General features: G+C 36.8%; 1 protein-coding gene across 1 annotated transcript; it reads left to right on the top strand.

Moving 5' to 3' along the window:
• The first annotated feature begins 2,776 nt into the window (after positions 1–2,776).
• Positions 2,777–25,249, top strand: LOC110062351 (MAPK/MAK/MRK overlapping kinase-like). Its single transcript, XM_020769261.2, has 15 exons — positions 2,777–2,957; positions 3,079–3,193; positions 3,379–3,468; positions 5,675–5,745; positions 5,894–5,972; positions 6,694–6,742; positions 7,084–7,169; positions 7,851–7,943; positions 10,636–10,737; positions 14,573–14,707; positions 16,372–16,419; positions 19,039–19,132; positions 19,691–19,735; positions 21,582–21,785; positions 23,071–25,249. Exons 1-15 carry the CDS (start codon positions 2,951–2,953, stop codon positions 23,149–23,151), a joined length of 1,299 nt encoding a protein of 432 aa, XP_020624920.2. The 5' UTR covers positions 2,777–2,950; the 3' UTR covers positions 23,152–25,249.

Raw genomic sequence — 25,249 nt, 5'->3', positions numbered from 1 at the left:
CAAAGAAATTTGGAGGAAGAAAACCCACTCGCTCACAAAGCTACCTTAATCGAAATACATTATCCATTTAAACGGCATTCATTAAAGGGGGCTTACGCCCCTATGTAGCTGCCTGATTCCGATCAAAACAAGAGACATTTAGTCCGGTTTCTAATTATTTCGCCTACGTTGTGACCCGCACGAAAAAGATTTTTCTCGCGGCCTCGCCATTCGTACCTTCGGGCTTCAGCCAACCCGAAGCATCGAGCCGAATGAGCGTCAGGAAAAACTTTTGGAAACCCAGGATAGGTTGTTGCTATCAACTTGAATAAGAGTAGGAGTTGTTATGACATGCACCGTCCTCGAATAAGCGAGGCCCTTGACCAAGCACCGCAATAAAACGTCAAAACGCTGTATTTTAATAAGCAAAGGGGTGCTTTTTCAATGATTAAGATTTTGTGAAAAGAGTTTTTGAGGGCAAAAAATTCGCGCGTGCGAATTTTGCAACGATCTTTCAACCGGGGCCACCGGAGAGTTCTCAACCAATCAGGTCCCGTCCACACAATGCCGGAGGAATTTGAGAACGGAGGTTTCACTCTGAAAACTAGACTTTCTAAAAGTCAGTTTCCAATAACTTTTCCCTGGCCTGATGGTTGCTCGAAAATTGCCCTCTTGCTTCGCTCGAGGGAGATGAATAGGGTAAGGATTAAAGGGAGACTGTCACGATATATTTGCTCAAAACTGTTATAAATTTTCGAAATGGTCCCTAAATTTATGTAATAAGAATTGATTAGATCTAACTAAATGATTAAAAGCAATTTCTCGAAGAAAGTCCACACTGCAGCAACATTTTAACAAAATTTCAACGATTTTTGAGCCAAACTTGAACCTTTGAAAAACTGACATCCTGACGCTTTTTCAAAAATCCATATCACAATCCGTTTCCATCCTCGCCATCGTTAGCCATCCTCACTTCCTAATGGGTTCTAATCATTTGTCGAGTACTGCTCTACAAAATAATACCATTATTGTTCAGCTTCCAATGATCGATATATGTTTTTGAGATTTCCAAAATCATGCTATTTAAAAATGGTGACAGTGTCCCTTTAAGCAAAGGTCGACTTGTGGCAAGTCTATCTGAAAACGCATCAAATGTTTTCCGTCCGGACTACGCCGGAGGATGATTTAAAAACCGACGGCAATTACCGTCACAATTTTGGATTTTACGTCGTTTTACGTCTTCTCCAGGAGGACCAGGAGGACATATACAACCAGTTAACCACTAACGGTTGATCTTCTTGTCTTCTGTAGCAGCAATCTAAAAAATTATCTGTGTGGGATAATTGTCCGATTTTAAATTTAGCTCGAAGGAAAAATCCAAAGGTGCTCATTTGTGCTTGGCACCAAAAGATCCACGAATATCCAACTGGAGTTCCTCGTCAAGGTAAATAAACCACTCCTGAAGAAAATTTGAATGAAGACAGCTCCTTCGATCCGTGTGGTCCCTGTTCACTCTGAGAAAATTGCACGATAGCATGCAGTTCAAATCCTGTCTCTTGACATTGCTGAAGCTTACTCGATCGTGTCTATAAACACACTCGACTGATCACGAGTCACCACAACTGAAAATACACATGTCATATACACATATTCTCGCAGATGGATTGGTTCTTACTTACGACGACAGGAGGACAGATGTATAGATGACTTCATTAGCATTTGTTTTTTTGTTTCTTTATAAGCCGCGTGTACATGTCTGTTAGATCACAGAAGACGTCAAAATCTGGTAAGAACATCAGTGACACACACAGCTATCGCCTCGTGTGCCAGTCGAGGCACAGATGTGTGCCTCGACTGAAGGTGGAATAGATCTGAGAGGGGGGGGGGAGTTGGTATGGAATCCTGACAGGGGAGGGTAAGGTTTAGTACTGGGGGTGGGCAAGTGGTGTGTATGTCTTAAGAACCCCCCAAAAATAATAAAAAAAAGTGGTTTGAAAGATTAAACCGTCCATTGAGGAATACCCGGGGCATTCACTTTTACCGTCAGTGAAATGCAGCGAAAGCGCCGACTTGCGGGGAAAAAAAATTCACGCACATGCAGGAATTTTTTTAGCAACTGGAGCTTTCACAGGATTTTTTTCGTACTACTGAAGTCAAGTCACAACATGATATTAAGCGATTGAATTCATACCTTCTTCGACGTCAGTTGTTCAGCCTGCATGTTTTCTGCGAACATGCAACTTGAACCCAGTCTTCTAAGAGGGGTCGCGAACCATGAGTGAAATCCCCCCAAAATCCCGCATCGTATAGCGAAGCCGTGAAAAAGGTGCAGTCCCCTACTACCGGGAAACCTAAATCGAGTGAAAACCCCCGGTTTTCCCCGAGTATCCCCTAATTGGGGGAGGGGGGGGGGGGTCAAATGACTGTTTATTATTTTGTCAGGTTCGATCGCGCTGTCCTGAAAGCAGTTTGCTGGTACCCATTTTATAGGGTGCTTAAAGGTTGAGTGGAGAATATGGCATGTAGAGCGAAAACTTGGTCAAACACCATGACAAGCACCATGCAGCTGCTAGCTGAAGATCATTGCAGCTGAAAACTACTTATTTGTTGTCGGGTGTTATTTTCCCCTGATGCTGAGCTTTGAAAATAAGAATTGCAGCCAGGGAACGTTCACGCCTTATTTTCGCGAAAGTGAATAAGCTAATTTCATTTATTTATCTCTTTAAGGACCATGGCTAATGTAATGGGCTATTTCAGTGTCTCCCGTCGTTTACTTCTGTCTCTATAGCAACGACGTAATACGCAAACTCGCTGGCGTAGAACAAACAATAGCTGTTAGTTACTTGGCGTTTCCTAAATTTATGTGCTGGCTTTTATCGCGTTTTACACGCATCTTTGAAGATTTCTAGAGACGATTTTCGCATCATCTTCGTAAGCAATGACTCTTTAGGTTCACGGAAACGGGAAGGCCATGCAAAGTAAGTATTGAACTGGTTCACGTGCTTCATAGTTCCGACATGACACTCTCTCCATAGCGTTCCAAATTAGCACGCGTTGTGCAGTTCATACTTTTAATAATGTTTTGTTTTCTTTCTACAGAATACCGTATCCTCGGGAAAAAAGGAGAAGGCACCTTTTCGGAAGTCCTAAAAGTTCAGGACATTCGAGATGGGACTTATTTTGCTTGCAAGAAGATGAAACAACGCTATGAGACGTAAGAATTCCTGTCAGATATGATTTTCTGTAACCCGCACGTATTCATGCCCTAAAACATTACAGAGTTTTGTTTTATAAAGCACCTTCATAATTTATATTTATTGTTTTGTGTTTTTTAATTCTTTGTAGTAGCTGTCTTATTACATTTTGTATTAATCGTTTTATTCGTTGTTTTTTTTCCAGTATTGATCAAGTGAACAACCTGAGAGAAATCCAAGCCATGAGACGACTGAGTCCGCATGGAAATGTGGTTGAACTCAAGGAGATTATCTTGTAAGTAAACATCTGTTGCTAGATAGATATTAACGAACTCGAGCTTAGAACGGGAGAGTTCAGAGTAAGCTAAAGCTTGTGATTCGTCTTTGATCGCTTGCGGATCGAGTTTCGTAGTTCGTGATCCGAAGGTTTATAGTTACATGCAAACTGAACGCAACTCGTAAGAAATCAGCTAGCTAAACATTGCAAGCAGCAAAGTTTGTACATGTTTTTAAATACGTGCCGCTATATGTTATTTGGGATGTTTGAAAAATTTATTTCACTTATTAAAGCTTGCATGCAGAGATGGTTCACCGACCGCACCGACCGGAAAAACAAAATATCATTAGCCTATCTTGGGCTATATAAACGATTGCTCTTATCTTTTGTTTTGTGATCTGCGGCGTAATACTCTTGTTGAAAAGGTCCTAAGAATATTTCATTTACTGTCGGCCCCAAAGAAATTGGAAACATGATTGATTTGATTATTATTTTGGAATTGAGATATTCATACGATACTAGGAAACAGCCGGCTATATTGTCTTATTCATGACTGTTGTCAAATGTAATGGACACTGATGGATATTACCTTGGGACTTGTTCCTCTTTTATTGGTTGGTTAATAATCTTTTGCAAACAATAGAAAGCTCAGTAGTATCAACAGAGAATTTTATGTTCCTTCCTTGAGAATTTAGGAAGCGTGTGGTTGCGTACTGTACAATGTCCATTTAATTTTCTTTTGTCAGCTTAAATCAAACCAAATATGGTGCTAGTTTGTCAAAGTTTGAAAGCTTGACCTTAATGTACAAACAAAATTTAGTAAAAATATATTTATTCTTGCACTGACTTTATTTAAATATGCCACTCCTGATAATTGATTGCCATTCACAAATTTCATTTGAAGCCAAAGTTTCAACATGTTTAAAAGCTTTTTGTTTGAATGAACAATAAATTCTATTGCTTGCTGATTTTTATTACCTGAATTTCTGACATAGAGTTCTCTCTCTGTTCATTGTTTTTTCTTTGTTGCGTTGTTTTCTGCGAATATTTAGTCGCAAGGGTGACATTGCCATTATATCTATTTTTCAGGTTACTTGTAATTTTTATTTCATCATCTGAAAATTCGGACAGAAAACAGTACAAAGTCTACAGGCTCTGGTTTTTAAAAAAAAATGTCAAATGTGAACTGAAGTTATGGTGTATATTTAGATACAGTTGAATCCTACTCTGCCTTAGACAGCGATTCCCTTGAGTTCTCTTTCTGATAAATGAGAGACACTTGAGAGGAAACCTCTGCTCACAATCGCTCTTTTGTTTGATCCGTTACTGTCCATAAACAGTGATGAATATGTTAAGAGTACTGGTTTTTGTCAAGTTTGACAGATAGAATTAAAACTGCTGTCCATTTGTGAGACTGCCATCAATATCTGCTACCCTGTAACTGGTTAAAAATGACAACGGGCAACACTACACTGACATGGTTTTGTCACATACTTCTCAAATTAAAAACTTGTGTCCAATGAATAATTACCATTCTTTGATCTTTTGCTGTTCACACAGTTCCAGAATCTATTGTTGTAATATGTATTAGCTTCAACAAGCTAGTCTAGTTATTGTAAAAATGAAATAAACAGGCTAGATACCTAAACACAGTTTTGCTAGATCTGTTATACTTGAAATCAACTTCACCATGGTTATGTCTCTGTCTCTGTGTGGGAAATACAATGCTTTAATTAACACAGCTATTGATTATGTGTAACCAATTTTATTGAATTTCTATTTTTGACTAAGTGAATATTTAATGTAGATATAAACGTAAAACATACATGTATACAGGAAAAGCCAGCTAAATATATTAAAACTTTTAAATAAATAAATATCTTAATTGACTTTTTTCCTGGATGGTGCTTCTCAGGGCCAGTAAAAACAAACAATGAAACTGATACTGTTAATGAATGTAACATGGTTAAGAATCCCAGATGGCAGGAGGAAGACCAGTTGGCTATTTTTAAGCATGGCAGAGGAATTGAATTGAAGTCTGATGCCCTAACCATTTGACTATGCCACAGCCTTTTAATATTTAATATTTAAACAACTGGATGCTTAGGCTATAGGGTGAACCTTTGTAGTCAGGGGCTGCCTGTCCACATCTTATCCTATGGTAAGCGAAAAAAAAGAAAGCACTTTGAATTGCTAACTTCTCAATTGCATTTTTAATTTTAAGTGACAAGAAGAATGGAGCGTTGGCTTTGATTTGTGAGCTGATGGATATGAACTTGTATGAAATGATACGAGGTATTGAATGCTAGTAAAAATTGTTTAATAGTTGTACTGTATTTTGAAGTTGCCTATTTAACATTTTGTTTGTTCCCAGGTAACCTCTAAAAGGTGAAGTTGCAAAGTTACAACACATTAAATAGGTATGCTCTTGTCTTCCCTTTAGGACGACGACACTATTTATCTGAAGTTAAAGTCAAGAACTATATGTACCAGCTATGTAAATCTATTGACCATATGCATAGGTAAGATACTTTGTCTTTCAGGAAAGTAAGTTATACATGTGAACAGGAGATACATATTTGTGTGTGCTGTAGTACTCTACATTGACAAGAGATAAATTTTTTTATCCAGCATTTTTCTTCTTGAAAAATCATCCTTTGACTAGGCAATATTTTATGGCATGAAATGTGGCAGAATGTATATAGGAGGAGCACAAACAGTGTGTCAAAAAGTAAAACCTCTTAGGAACTGCCCAGCAGACTCATAGCTCTTAACACTAACTATGGTTTCTGTAGCATGAAGCTACTTGGAGTACAAGCATATTGCTACTCCCTATAGATGGGATGTTAGTCCCTCACAGGTTACTGCTCAGCCTTCTGTCAGGTTGCTCCAATAACTCACCAGTACCCATTTATATTCCTGGGTGATAAGTGTCACTGTGAGTGTGAAGTGCTTTTCCCAAGAACACAACACAATTGTGCTGTCAGAGCTGAAATGAAGACCACCTGATCGGGAGTCCAGCGCACTAAGCATTAGGCTATCGTGACTCTCACACAGCGATGTGTTAAACCAGTCTCAAAAAGTGCAAGTAGTAACATATTTGTTTTACCCTTTCACACAAGTTATGCTTTACTGTCTGCAGTGGGATGATAAATAACATACATGTATTACCAAAGAGGCATTGGACAAGTGTATTGCTTAACTTGTTTCATGGAATAATCTTTTTATTTTATTTTAATGTAGGAATGGAATATTTCATAGAGATGTCAAGCCAGAAAATATATTAATCAAGGTGAGTTTTTTAGTACCCAATACAATGAATCTCAATATCTCAATTGAAATAGTAAAATTAAACAAATGTGTTGATGTAACATGGCCAAGTTAGTTCACCACATAGTCAATCATTTTGATAAACAATTAACATGTGGTATATATACATTTTAGAAGTATTTTCATTTGCTCCTGAAATATGTAAGCTGCAAAGTCCCTTCACAAAGTTGTGAACCGAAACAGTTTTTGAACCCCAATTTTTTTCTGATAACATTCTATCCCCTTTCCCTTAAAGATGCTCAATTAGAAAACCAAAAAGTCCTTTGCTTAAAACTTAATATGTGTTAAATGCTTTAATTTCAGGATGATGTTGTAAAACTTGCAGACTTTGGATCATGTCGTAGTGTTTACTCAAAACAGCCTTACACAGAATACATATCAACAAGATGGTAAGGTAGTGGTACTTAACCAGTCCTTATAAGGATGGGAAACACACCCTGCTAATGTTGCATGAGAAAATGTTTTAACAATCTTCACTGGATCAACTGCAAGTTTCTGTCTAAACAAAGAATGAATCTACAGTGATAAAATGGAACAACTCATTTCCTCTGAACCACTCTAAAAAGGGGTTTGAAGGATGGTTGTTGTACATGGAAGAAAAGTCAGGGCTGTCAATAAGGGCCATAACCTATAACAGCTGCTATGACTGAGTATGTTTGATGGGCCCTCGAAGTTGATACAAATCACCCAAAAAGATACAAGTTTGCTACTGGTGTGAAGATGAAGGCTACTGGTGAATCAAAACTTAATGATGGCCCTGAAAGTGACTGGCTAGTTTGAACTGTAATGAACATCCTCATTAACATGCTGAAGACCTGAACTTTATTACATACTGTCAGTAGTGCTTTCACACTATCTATGACAATTTCACAGCCCAGATATTGCAAAGCAGACATTATAAGGCATAATGCTTGTGCTGAATCAGTTTTTACCCGTGTGAGTGTTGGATGTCTCCCACATTGGTTTATTGGATTTTCTTGTACAAACAGTGTTGTAACTTAATGATAGTATAATCACCATGGGTCCAGCCACTGACCAGACCTTGTCATTGTGTTGGTGTTTGGTTTTAGGTATCGTGCTCCTGAATGTTTGTTGACTGATGGTTACTATACTCACAAGATGGATATGTGGAGTGTAGGATGTGTGTTCTTTGAAGTATTGAGGTGAATAAGTTTTTAAGGTTGAACGTAAGAAGATGTAGAAATCACTCAATACAAGGGGACAGCTGAGTTGCAGCACATGTATAGTCATGATCAAATTATCACATGTTACTGTACCTGCATGCTTCATTTCTTCATGCTCATGATTAAATTAGCTTCATTGTTATGTTTTTTAAAACTGTTTTTTTAATGTTAGGTAATTATTTGTTCAACGCAGGGACAAGTTGAACAGTATTGTTATAATACAATTTTCTTTTAGACCTAACAATGATGTGCAAAGACAATATGCATACTTAGAGATAAAATATATTGGAGACAGTAAGATATTTGTCTCAAAGGTTACAAGCTTTATGGCAGGGCTCATATGAACTGGTCGCCAGTGGGTGACTCAACTTTTCTTTTGTTAACCTTTTAACTTCAAAAGAAAACAACCTTACTGGTGGATGAAAGATACAATTCATTTGAATAGATATAACAAAACAAACCTGCGATTCTAAATAGTGCATGCACAGAGTGAATCTATCCTTTTGCTTTGCTGGAAATGATTCTCTCACATCGGAAAACTTCCAAATGGCTGACCATGTTTGAAATCGCCTTATAATGCATTGCAAACCCTTGAGCACTGAGTACGTCATGTATACCTATGGTTGTATCTCTTCTATTTAACTTTACGATCTGGTGACTATAAGTTTGCATTTGGTGACTATTTTTTACCACCCAGTCACCAAATGGTGACTTGAGGATCTTTTAATTTCGAGCTCAGTATAGACATGGCATGCTTCAGCTTTGTTCTGTAATCAAGTGGATTTTCACACATATTGTTTTAATCTCATCTTCCTCTTTTACTGAATATCTAATTACAGTGTGTTTACTGAAACCGGGGCCACCCAGACAATGAAAACCAATCAGATGGCAGAACTGCAACAATAGATCCCAACATTTTCAAATCCAGCCAATCAAATGTCCGGTACAAAACAATGAAATCTCAACTAGTTTGTTGTGATGCTAAGGCGGTGTCACTTAATAAATTGTCAAGCTCAAGCCATTAGTAGTTTCGGGTGCTTGTGGCCATGCTTGTGGGTTTAAGAGAAATTATATGCTGCACTTTCTATGCAGGGGTCGTTGGTTGGTTTAGAAAATACATGAAAAGAAAAGCTGCGTAAGAGTGTGACTCGTAAATATATATTGCCAGCAGAATGAGTGGTGCAGGGTTTGAATAATCTGAATAATGTCGTGGCTGTTTAAAAGAAACCTTTCAAATGGTCTCTGAGTAGTTTTGCATGTGCACAGGTTCGAAATGTCCTAATTGGAAAGGGATTATTTTTGAAGTAACCGAAAGAAGCTGAAAGCAAACTTCAAGCAGGAGAAATGAAAAGTTAACTTGATACAAAAATGGAAGTGTAACCTGAATTCTTTGTTTGAAATTTTTTCAATTTTTCCACCCAGGGGAGGTTCCTATGCATGGCGCTATTGTTTTTTGTTTTTCAGTGAGTGATTTTACACACTGAAGCTTTGATATAGTACAATGCGGAAAAAAAATTGTTTGAATTTTCCATGAAGATGTTATTTCAATACACTGATAACCCAGAAAGGGAACTCAAACTCTGAAATGTACAGCTGCTGAGACAGTGAACACGATGGTTTTTCCGAGAACTGCGTGGTGGATAACCAAAAGCCTTGTAAAAATAGAAACACACACAGACAACAGGAGGGGAATCTATTTTGTAAAAAAATTTTTAAACAACCATAAAAGTGAGGCCGTATGTTCACAATGGAAAACTGTCAATCTAATGAGTTTACTGGCACACTTGTCAATGTAAAATCTAAAGTAAAGTAACGCAATATTTTCTAATGCGAAAGTAGTAATGGCTTGAGCCTGACAATTTATTAACAGACACTGTAGTTGCGTAAGCATCACAACAAACAAGTTGGGATTTCATTGTTTTGAACTGGACATTTGATTGGCTGGATTTGAAAATGTTGGAATCTATTGTTTCAGTTCTGCCATCTGATTGGTCTTCATTGTCTGGGTGGCCCTGGCTTCAGTTAACGCACTGTAAGATGATGTTACACAAGCCAATTTTTATTGCAACGTACCTTATGTTAAAAATCTATATTGTGTAATATGGCACATAGGGTGAATTTTAATGTAACATTTTGTTGCTGCAATGTGTTGCAGGTGTTTTTTGAAATTGATTGAAAACCTGTAAAATTGTTGCCCCAATTTTGGATGTTGGGTTAAAAAAAGTCTTGTGTAACATACCATGCTGACCATTGGTGCAATAAAGTTGTATTAAAAGTTGTTTTGTGTAACATGGATTACTATGATTATCAGTTGAGTAAAGATGGATGGAGATGGAAGTTTGGTGACCAGGTTTTAATGTTCAAATGGTGTTGTTGCCACAGGCAAGGACTCTGTTTCCAGTGGCTACCAGTCAGCTTTTGATGTCATTAGCAGGAAAGCATGCAAAATTGTAGACGACGGCCAAAAATTTGTCACCAAAGCTCTGTCGCATCTTACTCAACTGATGATCGTAGTAAAAATCGGCATAAAAGTTGGCAGTAAAAATTGGCTTGTATAACTTCACCTTTAAGTTTATTTTAACTCTTACCTAGAGCTGTTTTTACATCTGCATCTAATACTGTGTAGAATATTTTGTGATTGTAACTGTTGATTGTATGTTCTTTTTAACAGCTTACATCCTCTCTTTCCTGGTTCTAATGAAGTTGATCAGATTGCCAAGATTCATGATGTCCTTGGAACACCATCACCAAACATTCTTAAAAAGTTACAAAAGTGAGTTGTCCTTTGACGATGACATTAACATTTCATAATTGAAGGGGTGAGTGCAAAACCATGCTAAGTGACGATTTGGGTGAAAAAAAAAATTTTCGCGAAAGGGCTTGAATTTTTGCATGTGGTCTTCAATGTAATAGAAAAACGCGGCCCTGTATTTTTGTCGCTGGTTTTTGCTTCGTTTTCGAGTTATAACGTATGCAAAAATACTTGGCTTTTCCTAGCCATGTCTTTAGGAGTTTATTTGTTGAACAGCAAACAGGCAGACTGTTTATAGTGTATGAAGTCAAAATCAAATCTCACAGCATATACAGAGCGGAAATCTGGGAACAGATTGTTTACATCGGCTATTGTGACGTGGGCACAACACGTGAATCGATCGAGCGGCAAACGAAATACCATCGAACTAAAAAGAGATGTGCCGCATTAGAGCTCTGTCAACTAATATCTTAAGCATTGTGTTAAAGTACCTTGTGTGCCTGCCTGGTGGTTGAGAGGCATCATAAAGCCTCGATAAACCCGTAAGTCATCAGCACGTTTTAAAGAATCAAAATGTGTTCTGAAACTTCGAAGGTAGCTGATATACCGTAATCGTGTTATCGGCGTTCGAAGTCAGATCGAGCCAGGCAGCAAAGTCCAAGAGCAGTTCTTGCCCAAGAAAAATACCCTCTGGTGAGTTGTGGCCCATTTGCCAAGCGTTGCTAGTGTCAAAGTTTGGAAAGCGAGAACTGGTTTTAGAGTGATAAAATTTGTCTTGTATCGACCGCCATGTTTTCCCGCGCACGAGGTGTAAAGACCCTTCCCGGCATGCATTGCGATGACGTTCTGCTCGCGTTTCTCGAACTGGTAACTAGATTGTTTCGGCTTTTTTCATTTAAAGATAATAATGGCCAACAAGTAGCGATCGATTGTAACATAGATCTGTGATCCAGGTTGCTTTGATTTTATTTCATATCGGCATGATTTGTAGTGTTTTGAACTTCTGGGATCAGCGGACATGCAGATGTATGGAGACCCGTACGTTGCGCAGAAGGGTTAATTTGTTAAACTGTTAGGCGGTGCGTGACATAAAGCTACGATCGCGTTTGTCGAAAAATATGTATTTATCTCGTGATTTTTAGCCATTTAAGACGTTGCTGTATTTGGAAAAGTGCTTATTTGATGTTTATTTGTTCAGTGCAGATAGTCATTGTCCCAGATAACCAAAGTAAGTTCCAGATGTTAACACTATTTTCCGGCCGCCATATTTTACCTATTTAAACCTGAAATCAACATTTTTGAGCTTATACGTTGCGTGAAATTAACATTTTGCTGTTTTCTAAGTGAAATCAACATCCTTGCCGTCACGCGTTAACGTGAAATCAGCATTTTGACCTATTTAGACCTGAAATCAACATTTTTGAGCTTATACGCTGCGTTAAATCAACATTTTGCTGTTTTCTAAGCGAAATCAACATCCTTGCCGTCAAGCGCTAACGTGAAATCAGCATTTTGACCTATTTAGACCTGAAATCAACATTTTTGAGCTTATACGCCGCGTGAAATCAACATTTTGCTGTTTTCTAAGCGAAATCAACATCCTTGCCGTCAAGCGCTAACGTGAAATCAGCATTTTGACCTATTTAGACCTGAAATCAACATTTTTGAGCTTATACGCCGCGTGAAATCAACATTTTGCTGTTTTCTAAGCGAAATCAACATCCTTGCCGTCAAGCGCTAACGTGAAATCAGCATTTTGACCTATTTAGACCTGAAATCAACATTTTTGAGCTTATACGCTGCGTGAAATCAACATTTTGCTGTTTTCTAAGTGAAATCAACAACCTTCCCGTCACGGGTTAACATGAAATCAACATTTAAACCTTTTTTGACCTGAAATCGACATTTTTGAGCTTTTACGTTGCGTGAAATTGACATTTTGCTGCTCTCTAAGAGAAATCAACATCCTTGCCGTCGCGCGTTAACATGAGTCAACGTTTTAACCACTTTTGACCTGAAATCAATAAATTTGAGCTTATATAAGTTGCGTGAAATTGACATTTTGCTGGTTTCTAAGTAAAATCAAAGTCCTTGCGGTCGCGGCGGGCCGATCCTTTGTTATAATAAACCGAGGCGAGACTTCGACTTATAACAAAGGCTTGGCTTGGCTATTATAACAAAGGGTCGGCTCTGTTTATCATAACAAAGGCCCGGCTTCGTTTATTTGAAGACCTCGGTGGGAAAAGGGCGCTAGGTATTTTAATCAAAAGTGAACTTTGTCGAAAACGCTCCAAATTTCCCATACAGTTTTGTTTAGGTATGTTTAACAATGTCCCGTAGTTTTTCCGCTAAGCTTCGCTTCGTTTTCGAGATATTGCGTATGCAGAAAAACCACTCGGTTTTCCTAGCGGCGTCTTTATAAACGAAGCAAAAACCAGCGACAGAAATACAGGACCACGTTTTTCTATTACATTGAAGACCGCATGCAAAAATTCAAGCCCTTTTGCGAAAAATTTTTTTTTCACCCAAATCGTCACTTAGCATGGTTTTGCACTCACCCCTTCAATTCTTTATTTCTTCATTGATTTTTTTCATTTTGGTGTAGCATTAAAAGGTTAGGGCTTAATTAGTCTACATTGGCAGTAGTTGTTACTGATCAGACACCACCTAATTAACAAGACCATCACCATTATGTTTGCAAGTTACAATATGCTAAATACTATTGACACTTAAAGTGTTTATGACACGAAAAATATTTTTTGCTTATTTGAAAGGCCCTTCAAAATACAGAAGAATGACGTTTTTCTTTTTGAAATATCTTTTTTCGTTTTAGAAATATTGACGTTTTTCTATTATGCAAATTAGATCAGTGATGACGTCATATTGTTTGCAACTAAAAATGGTAAAATACTGAATAAACGATATCTCTAGGAATATTGAAGCAGTGTTCTTGAAACTTGGCACCCCAAATGTACATCACAAAAGAAATAAAATGATACCCTTAGTGGTGCTGCCATAGCAACTCTTTCGGCTCCAGTCTCTTTCTGTCAAAAAAACAAACATCACCATTTGCAACCTCGAAAGTGAGACAAAGGGTTCTACTTGGAACAGACATAGTTCCCATATTGTCTTAACTCCCATCATTATATTGGGTGGGGTAGATGGTTCTTGGTTTAAGTCAAAAACTGGGAATTTCAGTTTTTATTAAGACAGCTCCAGCGGCATAACTGTTGTCATAGTAACAGCATTAAGGGTGTCATTTTGTTTCTTTTGTGATGTACATTTGTGGTGCCAAGTTTCAAGAACACTGCTTCAATATTCCTAGAGATATTGTTTATTCAGTATTTTACCATTTTTAGTTGCAAACAATATGATGTCATCACTGATCTAATTTGCATAATAGAAAAACGTCAATATCTCTAAAACGAAAAAAGATATTTCAAAAAGAAAAACGCCATTCGTCTGTTTTTGAAAGGCCTTTCAAATAAGGAAAAAACATTTTTCATGTCATATGCACTTTAAATTAATTAATTAATTCATTCATTCATTCATTCATTCATCCATTCATTCATTATTCATTCATTCATCATATACAAATCATTCTGTAACTTTAAATTTTTTCCATAGATGATGTTATGTGCTGTATAATTAGCATAACATATAATTCTTAAACTAATGACATCCATATGAGTATTCAAGACTTTGCACTCTTTGCAAATGGAAAAAAGAATTTCACTAGACCAAAGCTAGCCTCTAATAAATTAAAAGTAAATTACTTTAATTTGAGCTACTCAGTTTATTTTACATACCCTATTTTACTTACTTTGTGTACTCATTGTATACCTTTGTCTTGCAGTAAATCGCGTAGCATGAATTTCAACTTCCCACCAAAAACAGGGACAGGCATCAGTAAACTGCTCCCACATGATCATGTCTCTAAGGAGTGCATTGAACTTATTGAGCTCATGTGTGCTTATGATCCTGACGAAAGGTAATAAATGAAAATTAATAATTGTAATATTTTACCCTGTTTTAATCCTGAAAGTTAAACAATCTAAATGATTGTGCAGTCTGAGTACTGTAGTGAATGGTGGAACATGCACTTAATGCCAAAATATAGCATGCATGTTTTATTACTAACAATTTACGAGCAACAATTTCTGCATTCTTATTGGCCAAGACAGCATCAATTAATCCAAACCAGTACAGAAAAGTACATATTTAGTGTAGGAAAGTAAAATTCTGTGCAAAATGGTGACATGGAAAATGATTAACAGAAATGACAGCTTGATGCAGAAACAAGCTTAATAAACAAAATTGCAGACAGACACAACATTCAGACAATATAGCTACATCATAATGCAAAGACTTAGAATCAAAGCAAAGTGCAAAGCGTAATTAAAATTACTAGTTGTCATGTGATGTGGAAGATAAGAAAGACATTAAATTAAATGCCATAAGGACAAAACACAAGCAGACTTCAACATAGACTTGAAATATACAACAGGCAAAAACTGCAGCATTGTGTAAATGGAAAATCTATGGTTATATTATACTTAAATAATTAATCAATACGTTGAAGTGAAATGTGGATAATGACCTACTTAACAGCCTAAGAACCAGTAAACTCTTACTTTTGAAGGCAAAAGCTGCAAGCTGAATATACTTTTATGAAAGGAAAAAGCTTACTAGAGACTCTAAGCTTATTCAGTAACAAAATAGGCAGTGGAAATATAGCCCATGTAATGCCCTGTGAAGTCAGGTTCCAATATGGAGTTATAAATGATTGACCTGTGGTGAGAAAAACTGTTTGGGAGATTTTCCTGGGCTGTGTTTCTAGATAGCATTTGGTTTAAGCAGGACATGTTGGAATGACAGTGAAGTGTTCTCTGCTCTGAGCATTGATAAACACAGCCTTGACTTTAACAAACCCATCAAAATTAGCTAAGCTTAGAGAACTATTATGACTACATTCTGGCCATTACTCATAAACAATGTGAACTCAGTTAAATGACCTTGCTCTCCATGAGTTCTCGTAGCTCAGTGGATAGAGTGCCCGCCCAGTGTTCGGGAGGTCATGGGTTCGATTCCTGTCGGGGACTCAGAATTTTTTCTTTGTCCCACGCTCGTGTCATGTTGATTAATTCACCTTCACATTTCATTACCGAGCTTAAAATTCACCATCTTTATTAACTTATCACTCCTCACGATGAATTCGATAGCGATGATCCTAGCAGTATGCAGGACACCTATCATATATGAACTCAGTTAAATGACCTTGCTCTCCATGAGTTCTCGTAGCTCAGTGGATAGAGTGCCCGCCCGGTGTTCGGGAAGTCATGGGTTCGATTCCTGTCGGGGACTCAGAATTTTTTCTTTGTCCCACGCTCGTGTCATGTTGATTAATTCACCTTCACAATAATTTCCCTGACTAAAGACTCCTTAATAATTTTGTTAGTTTAGAAAATGTTGTGATTTCTAGTACAATTTGGACTAAATAAGGAGTCTGGTAAATGTTCCAAAGACTACATACAATTTGAAAAATGTGGTAGCAAAGCAAAGGGGAAAATCCTTATTTAGGTGCTAGAGCAGTAATGAAAGCTCTCACTAAATAAAGTACAATCTAGGTGTAATGCATTTTATGCTCTGTTGTAGAATATCAGCGAAACAGGCCTTGAGACATCCTTATTTTAGACAACTCAGGTATGTGCACTGGCTCAAAATGTTTAAGAGTGTGTCCATGAGAAAACCAGATACAACTCAAATCACTGATTTCGCTCAAACTTGGCACAAATGTTGGGTTTGGTGAGTAAATGATCACAGCAAAAACTTAGGTCAAAATATTTTTTTCCCTTCAAGTTAGGGGGACCCCCTCCAAAAATGGCTGTTTGTCACTAATTTATGCATATTTAATTAGCTGTCTTTAATTTAGTATTTCTACAACAAGAAAGGCCATGTAAAAATGAAATCCAATGGATCATGTTCTACTATCATTAATCTCTAAGCACAGATATTCATTTGAATCAGACAGTTTGATTTCTCTCCGTGGCTCCATCTTAAGTAAGGTGCATATTTTGTTGTATTGTGAATACCCTTTAATTAAAGGCAAATATCTGCCCCGGGCAACAGCAAATACGCCTTATTCTAACATGGATACTGAGAGCAATCACTAAAGTTTTAAAAAAGCTATAAAATGTTTGGGGACTTCAATATTCTTTCTGTGCTGGCATACTGTTTACATTGGACTTAAAAATATGTAAGTGGTCGTTCATTTGTATCGTTTTTTTTTTGGAATTCAATACTTGTTCGAGTCGCAAGCTTTACATTTGTAACTTTCAGCTGTACCGAACCGATGGAAGGACGAATAGCAGAATAAACATCTTCAGTGTACAATTTGTTTGTTGATTTCTTCAACAGTCTGGTTCAAATGAATATCTGTGCTTTTCAATTAATAATAGCAGAACACGATCCAGTGGATTTCATTTTTATGTGGCCTTGTTGTAGAATTACTAAATCAAAGACAGCTAATTAAATATGCATAAATTAGTGACAAATGGCCATTTTTTAGGGGGGGTCCCCCTAACTTGAAGGGAATAAAATATTTTGCCATGATCATTTACTCACCAAACGCAACATTTGTGCCAAGTTTGAGCGAAATCGGTGACTTGAGCTGTATCACCTCCTGCCTGGTTTTCTCATGGACACACTCTTAAAAGTATATATGAGCAGTTGTTACGTTTAATTTTGAATGATTTTGACATATCTTGAGCAAGGAATTTCCTAGAAGGGTGGGGTTACCCCGCTTAGTGTACTTACTAGCGTGGGCATAACCGCTCTTGCCTATCAGCACTGCTGAAGAATGTCAGTTGGCACATAATCATGCCATTACTTGTTCAATGTTAATTTGTCCAAGTGAATTTGTGGCATCAAAATAAATTGGTTTGGAAAGATCTCCACTTTGAAATTGTTTGGTCTATTGTACCTCCCCGCTATAAGTAATATTACTGTTCCTTTACTGACCATCTGTACAAATTGCTACAACTTTTGAAACTTTTTCCTGATACATCTGCCATATTTTCTCAGTTAATGTAATTTCTCTGAAATAAAACTGCCAATACATTTTTGTTCAAATTTTGTCCACTGAATATTTATCACATGAAAACTTTAAATAATTATAAAATAAAAAAAAAGGGGAGGGGGGTGCCCATGCTTGTTAAGGAGCAGTGAGGCATTGAAAATGTCCCATTTTGTCATTGTTTAATGCTTATTACAATAATGCATTCCAAGGTATGGTAAAATCTTTGTGAGCCCAGACTCATAAAAACACGCCTCAAACTACAGTCAATACTTGTGTTGTACACAAATAAACTTTTTAAGGTTGATTTTGACAGACAGCTGAATCCTTGTTAAAATATTGAATCAAATTGCTTGCCACGGCTATCAAACTGCAAAATAGAAAAGACCACAGTGCAGCTATTATTTTCCTAATTTCGTCAATTTTCAGCAATAGAAATCAGATCAGTCTTTTCTCACACAAAGCTAATGATTAGTTGATTAAAACGACTGGGAAAAAATTGGGGTGCCCGTGCTCGTTAGTGAGCTATAGCCATTTTTCAACTGACAGAACTCATTATCAAGGCAAATCCATGATGTTTTCAATGTGCACGTGCACGAGCGTGCGCTAGTGGCGCTATTGCGCAGTAAGGATGCGCAATGCAAATGTGAGGAATCACCTTATTGCCCTGACTGTTATTTGAAACTTGACTTCTTGGATCCTGCATTTTTTTGGCTATTGTAGTTTATTTGAGCCCATGGTTTATTAGAGTTTATTTCACCTGGAATATGAATTTGGTGAGGTCTACCTGGGAGACCCGACATTTAATCGAAAGTGGGCTTGTTATCAACAAAGATTAATACTGACAGTAGATATGCAGTCTGCTAGGCAACTGAAATTAACCACTACGCTGATAGTTGCACAACAAGGAAGACCTTCCATATACACAGACAAACACCTGTTTTGCCCTTTTTGTTTTTTGACAAAGCTAAAACTTTTTTCTAATTTCTTAACATGACAGAAAGATTGGTGTACCATGCACAAACATCTAGTTTATATTTGTGAATTTAAGAAAAAAGGGCAACAGAAATGGTCACCAATGGTTATAGAACATTAGTACTATATTGTCAGTAAGATATAAATGAATATTTGTACATTGCAGGTACATGTCTATAAATGTTGTATGGTTAAATATGTTTTTGTTGTGTTTAAGTATGTTAATTGAATTTGTGCACAATATAACCACTAGTTTGCTATTTTTTCAATAGAGAGTTAGACAAGCGTCAAGCTGTCAATACACGGTTGTCGTCACCTTCTGAGGCATCAGTTATCACTAAGCCGCACCGGATGGTGAAAAAGAAGGTAACTATTCTTCCATTTCCTATTAACAGTGAACTGGGTTTGCTAGCATGCGTCCTCCATGTCGGTTTTAGTTGTGATACAAAGATAGAAGCAAAATTTATTCAATAAGGTGGACATTTTTAATTTAATTGTTAAGGATTTATAGTTAAGTGTGGAAAATAGAATGACCCATGGAAATGGGTTTGCAAATTGTTGGCTTTGTTAGACATATTTTCTATTTTTTTCTTTTACAAGACTGTTATGAAAATAATCTTAGGGTTTGATATGAGAATGTGTTGTTCCAGAAAATATCCTTGCCCCTCATACCCACCCCCCTCTCCACGGAAGGTGTTTTGGTTTGAACCCCACTATCCCTCTGCAAATTCCAGTTTAGATTCATTTGACTTTATAATTTCGGATAAAAATTTGGTGTTTGAAACCCCCCTCACCTTGGATTTTCCAATGACCTTCCTTTGGTGGTTATGGATATTTGCTGGAACTGTACAAATTATCAAGACATAAGCAGAAGTTGTAATATTGTTGTGGTTTTTAATACTTTTGTTTAACTTGTGATTTCAGAGGAAACATGTGATTGGCCGAAGTCATGCCCGCTCACCCACTGAGGTATCGTAATGGCTTTATCAGTTATCAAGCATCTAGTCTGTTACACATAGTTACAACAGCTTGCATGGGTTTAGTTTGTTTCTTTAACTATGTCCAAGAAAAGAAGCATTATTTTGTCAGTTATAAATGTTAAGTTCACAGAAGAACATTGGGGTTGCAGTTTTGTGGTATTAGGCAATATTAAAATTCATGCTGTATTTTGATCATAATCTTGAATCAGGGTAATATGGTTGTTAAGAAGACAGTTCCGAGGTGGCGTGAGGTGCAAATAGCATGTGCACCAAAACAGTTACGGGCAGGTTTATTGTGTGTACGAATTTTTGCACTTACGTTTATGGGAGGGTTTTTAGACAGTTTCCACTGAGCAGTTGTTGTGTTTCTTAAAAGAGGTTTTCTGCCATTTAGAGTTAAGTGTTTTACCAATTTGGAAGTGTTTTGGCCAATTGCCGCTTTGTTTACCACTCACAAACAACGGTATGTTCCTAACGTCTGGGATGCTTCTGAAGTATTCTGAACAACCAAAGTTGTTTTTTTAACTTGTTGTTTTTTAGGGCTAATTTTTACTGTCCTATGACTCCGGACTAATAAGAGCAATGTGACTTCATTAAGAAATAACAAGATCTGTTAGATCTTAAAACTGCACTTTTAGAATTTAACTGTTTTCTTAGCACTACAGTCGCAACGCAGTGCACATTTGAAAGTAATCCTTGATGATTCATTGATTACTGTAGACATCACATCACTTGATCAACACAGACTGTACTATTGCACCATCAGTTGTAGCCATTGTGAAATCTCCGATGACGTAATAGTCTTAATCTGGAACTTTCTTTGGGATATGTATGGGCATGAAGATACGAACACTATTAACAACAGCTTTCTTTCTTAAAAGTCAAGATTAAATTAAATTTTTTTTCCTTGAGTAAAGGGCTAGCAAAGAAGTCACACAGGTCACATAATTCAAGAATTGCGTTATCCACGGCTATCTTTAGTACGGAGGTTATTTCCCTACCAATGACGTAATCCTTGCATTTTCTGACATGTTCTTTGCTTGGCTTGCAAATATTTCTGTCATTTTCCTTCCGATCTATGAACTCGCTGCGATGAAACAGCCAAAGAATTTACTTCATTTGCCTAAAACCACAAGAAATACTCACAAACTTGCAAATAAATTAATGACCGTCGCTTCTGGCGAAATAAACTTGCAAAGTAAACACAATCTTATTAGTCATGTAGCGAAAGTGAAAGCTGCAAGGTCAACGCATTCCATGGCTGACGTAATACCTTTTTTTAGCGTATTTATCATTCCCTTTGAATCCAACGCTTCAATAAAACCAAAAGAAAATATATTTTATCCACAACAAAGGAAACAATATCCGTAAAATTATCCGTGTATTAATGTTTTAACAGCTTCTGGCAGAAAAAACATTGCATGTTGTGTGACTCGGAATTTGGCCGAGTGGAGGTCTGCGTCTGGTCACCAACAAAAAAATAAATAAATAAATAAACCACGGGTAAACCATGAACTGCGCTTGGCCCATGGCCACGCGGTTAAAAAGAAGATTCTGTTCGTGTAACTGTATTTGCTTGATGTTTGGCGTTTTAAATGTACATTCATTTACTTGAACTAAATTCCAAAACCATGTGGTAACTTAGGGATGGGATGATTCTGATATTTATAGGATATGGTGAATAACCAGGGCCTTTAGTTTGTGGTTGTGGTATTGTGTCTCCTTCATGGCATTACCATGTTCAGTTTAAAACCATTAATATGTGTTAACATTAAGTCAAGGATGCACAGCTCATTTTAGTTTCTTTATTGATTTGATACTTTTTTTTCTTGTAGTCTTTTCTTCCAAAAGAAGAAGGAATTGGCTTAACTGGTGAAGTGGCACATCAACAGCCATCACTACCATCTCTAGGTGTTGGATACAAGCACACAACTTTTGGCACAAGTCTACCGAAGATACCAGTTGCAACTACAATACAAACAACAACCTTTCCCACATCGTTTCCTTCCATCATTCACCAGGAAAAAAATAAAGTCAAGGTACATGGAATTTATTGTACTGCTTGCCATTTTAACGTCACTCAAGTTATAATAATTACAGTGCTGTCTTGAAATTATATTTACATGTAAAAATGTAGTTGGACCTCTCAGGAAACAGAAGTTTACTTCAACGGGTTCAAAAAGTTATGTCTGTGGGTTGGGTTTGATAGAATTTGATCCATTTTAAGTGTTTCTTTTTTCCAAGGTTTGTTTGCTGTCATCATAATAAATATTTATTAGTGCCACTGAGAGCAAACGAAAATGCAGCTATTAGTCTGGCCCGGTTTAAACGTCGCATTTTACATGCTCCAAATTAAATACTAATTTTAGTCAACTCGAATGAATAAGTTCGGCTGATTTGATTTAAATGTCGCATTTTTTGGTCCAATAAAATTGCTGAGCGCGAGCGACGTGTTCATTCCCAGCTGACTCCACTCTAAGTTTCTCACCAATGCGGCTGACAATGATAAGGAGCACATTTTGTGTTAAGATCATTCATACCTTTCATACACCATTTGAGCAAACAGAATGGGGTGATTTATAATGCAGATGGCAGTTCATTACCTTTTAAACTCTGATTTCCTTTCACTCTGCTGGTCAAATTCAAGTTTGTAGACTTTGTTCTCCATCTTCTACATAACTTTGCTGAAGAGAACTAAGAACCACCGCACACACCATTATACTTACAGTGGCCATATTGCTTTCCTACTCCGCATGTCATGTACCACAGAGCGGTTTTTGCTTGAAGGATGAAACTTAAGCTTAATTGGTTTTGCATAACTGCATTACACGATCGGAGCGAAGCAATAACCACATATACTGGCATCTTCAACAGCCTTCCTTCTACATGATACATCTTCTGCTGCAACTGCTGCCAAAAATTCCCTTCAGCTTGTTGTGCGCATGTCATGCAGCACAAAACTGTGGAGTTATGGGTAAAATATAATTTAACATGATTTATGAATTAGATTCGGCCCATGTAAAATGCGGTGTTTAAATCAACTGTCGAACTTCAGTCGTGTATTCGACTGAACTCACATTTAATTGAAATATGTCGCATTTAATTGATTTAAATGTCACATTTTACATGCACTTAATTCAGCAATTAGATTCAGTGCATGTGAAATGTGACGTTTAATCCGGGCCTTAGGTCGCAAACTCTAGATGTTATTGAAAGGGGCATGAATATTTAAATAGATTTTTATTTGAAAAGAAATTGAAATCAAAGTTCAGTTTTAATTAATAAATTCCTTCTAGTGTTAAACAGTTTTCATCTGTCCTGCAGAACCAAACAAGCCAGAAGTTTGCACATTACAAATTACCAGCCATTGATAACTCAAAACGAGGAGGTACTCATGGTTTTTAACATTGCATTCAGTTGTGTTGTGGAAGCCCTCTCTGTGGTTCATGGTATTGACAAGTGTGATTGAACATAGGACAACAGGACTGCAGGCTAGCTGTCGTCAATTTTGAAAGATGGGCACCTTAGACAATCAAGGAACACTCAACACACTAATCTAAATGGTCACTATTCCTCCATTAGACCTTATAGCTCCTCAAAGAGACAGGCAATCAGCATTGCACTTTGTCTTTAAAGGGAATCTTGGCTTAAAGGCAGTTTAGGTTCCAGTGTATACACCAAATGGTTATCTTTAACTGATCCAGGGGTTTTAGGTTGACATCTTTGCAAGCGTTTTGAGTAAGAAGTGTTTGGCTTTCAGTTTAAATCACCTGGGTGGCAACATGTTTAGTTTATGGTAATTTATGACATCATTGCGCTGTTAGACTTCTCAATATGGAGTCTACAGAAGATTTTTCATTGGAACCGAACATATTCATCAGGAATATGAAATTCATTTAATGATTTAGGGACACTTTTATTTCTGTAGAATCACACAATGCTGCATTTTAATCTTGCACACAATGATGTGATAATTTCCTATCAAGCTTTGCAAAAATAAATGTCAGGCGCATAGAAAATTTGAAATCCTTAAATAGCAGAAACTATATGTCCAGCATTCAAAACCGGCAAAAGACTTTTCAACTTCAAATCGTTGAAACACTTTAAACATGAAGACCAACTTGTGATTTGGAACAAAACTGCTTTTTAGCTAAGATTCCCTGTAAGAGTTAAGATTCTTGAAAAAGAGAATTTCTGTTCAAAGCATATTGCATGGTCTAGTTGCACAAATTATGCAACAACATAAACTTAAACCAAGATACATGTAAGTCCTATTTTAGAAGACTAAATGACTTATCAACAAACTGTCAGTGTATCTGGTGTACACTGGAGATGTCAGTAATTTAGGGATTTTCAGTGTTTTCTGTTAACAGTGTACCATAAAATGTTTTGGCTGTTCCTCTGTTGTCTCTGTGAGAATGATCTCAAGTTACAACAAATTTGTTCTTCCTGAGGTGTATTATTTTAATATTGGTGTCTGACTGATGTAAATTAGTTTGGTTTCCTGTTTTGTTTTAAGAGGTGCATGTTCTTACAACAACTCACTATTTATTTTAATTACACAAAGAAAAACAAGCTAGGAATCTTTGTAAATGAATATTGTACATATTAAGATATTTTTATAAAGGAGGAAATATTTTTTTTCTAAATACAAATGTAGTTGAGTCATAACTGTGATAAGGAATGAGTTTTAAATAATTAGAAAAATACAGCTGTCAGCTCTTACTTGAAATTTGTCATAGACAGGTTGTTAAAATTAAAATTACTGGTATATAATTTTATTTTTACAACTCAAATACTTGTTGCAATAACAGTCATGTTGAATGTCTGATTTATAACTCTTAACCAGAAACAATTATGACTGAGGCTGTGTCCATGAAAACATTATGACTGAGGCAATGTCCATGAAAAAATTATGATTGATGCAATGTCCATGATTGAATTCTCCTCCTAGGTATTTAGGGTGTTTATGATGACTATAAACAACAACAACAAAAAAAAGATGACGGAGGCAAGTGGCTTGGTTTGCCTGTTACTAGCAATGGCCCTGCATTTTTCTCTTGCAATCTTGGCAGATGAGATGTGATGTTTTATTCGCAGTATGACAGTTCTACCTAGCTCTTACCACTAGTAATGAAAAAGACTTGGATCCAATCAAATCGCTGTACATGAATCACTCACATTGTGGCTCTAACAACTTCAAAGAATAATTTTCATTGTACAAGCCACATGTCCTTGACTGCTTTTATATTCGTAGAAGTATATTTTTTTAGATAGTTTTTTTGTTTGTTTCGTTTTACACTCAGTGGTCACAGGCTTTTACATCACAGTGATAAAAAACTTTTATTAAATAATTTAAAAATTACCAGAGATTTGTTATAGGATAATATCAGTTTATATTCAGGTAGTAGTAGTATTGAATTTAAGGATCACAGATGATCCTTAATGTAGAGCTGTAGCAATAGTGTGATTATGGATGAAGAAATAAATGTGTGAATCATAA

This window comes from Orbicella faveolata, unplaced genomic scaffold (assembly GCF_042242905.1).
Source record: "Orbicella faveolata isolate gen_17 unplaced genomic scaffold, um_ofav_v1 contig_24, whole genome shotgun sequence".
Lineage (NCBI taxonomy): Eukaryota > Metazoa > Cnidaria > Anthozoa > Scleractinia > Merulinidae > Orbicella > Orbicella faveolata.
The sequence above is the reverse complement of the archived record's forward strand: the minus strand, read 5'-3'. Positions and strand labels throughout refer to the sequence as shown.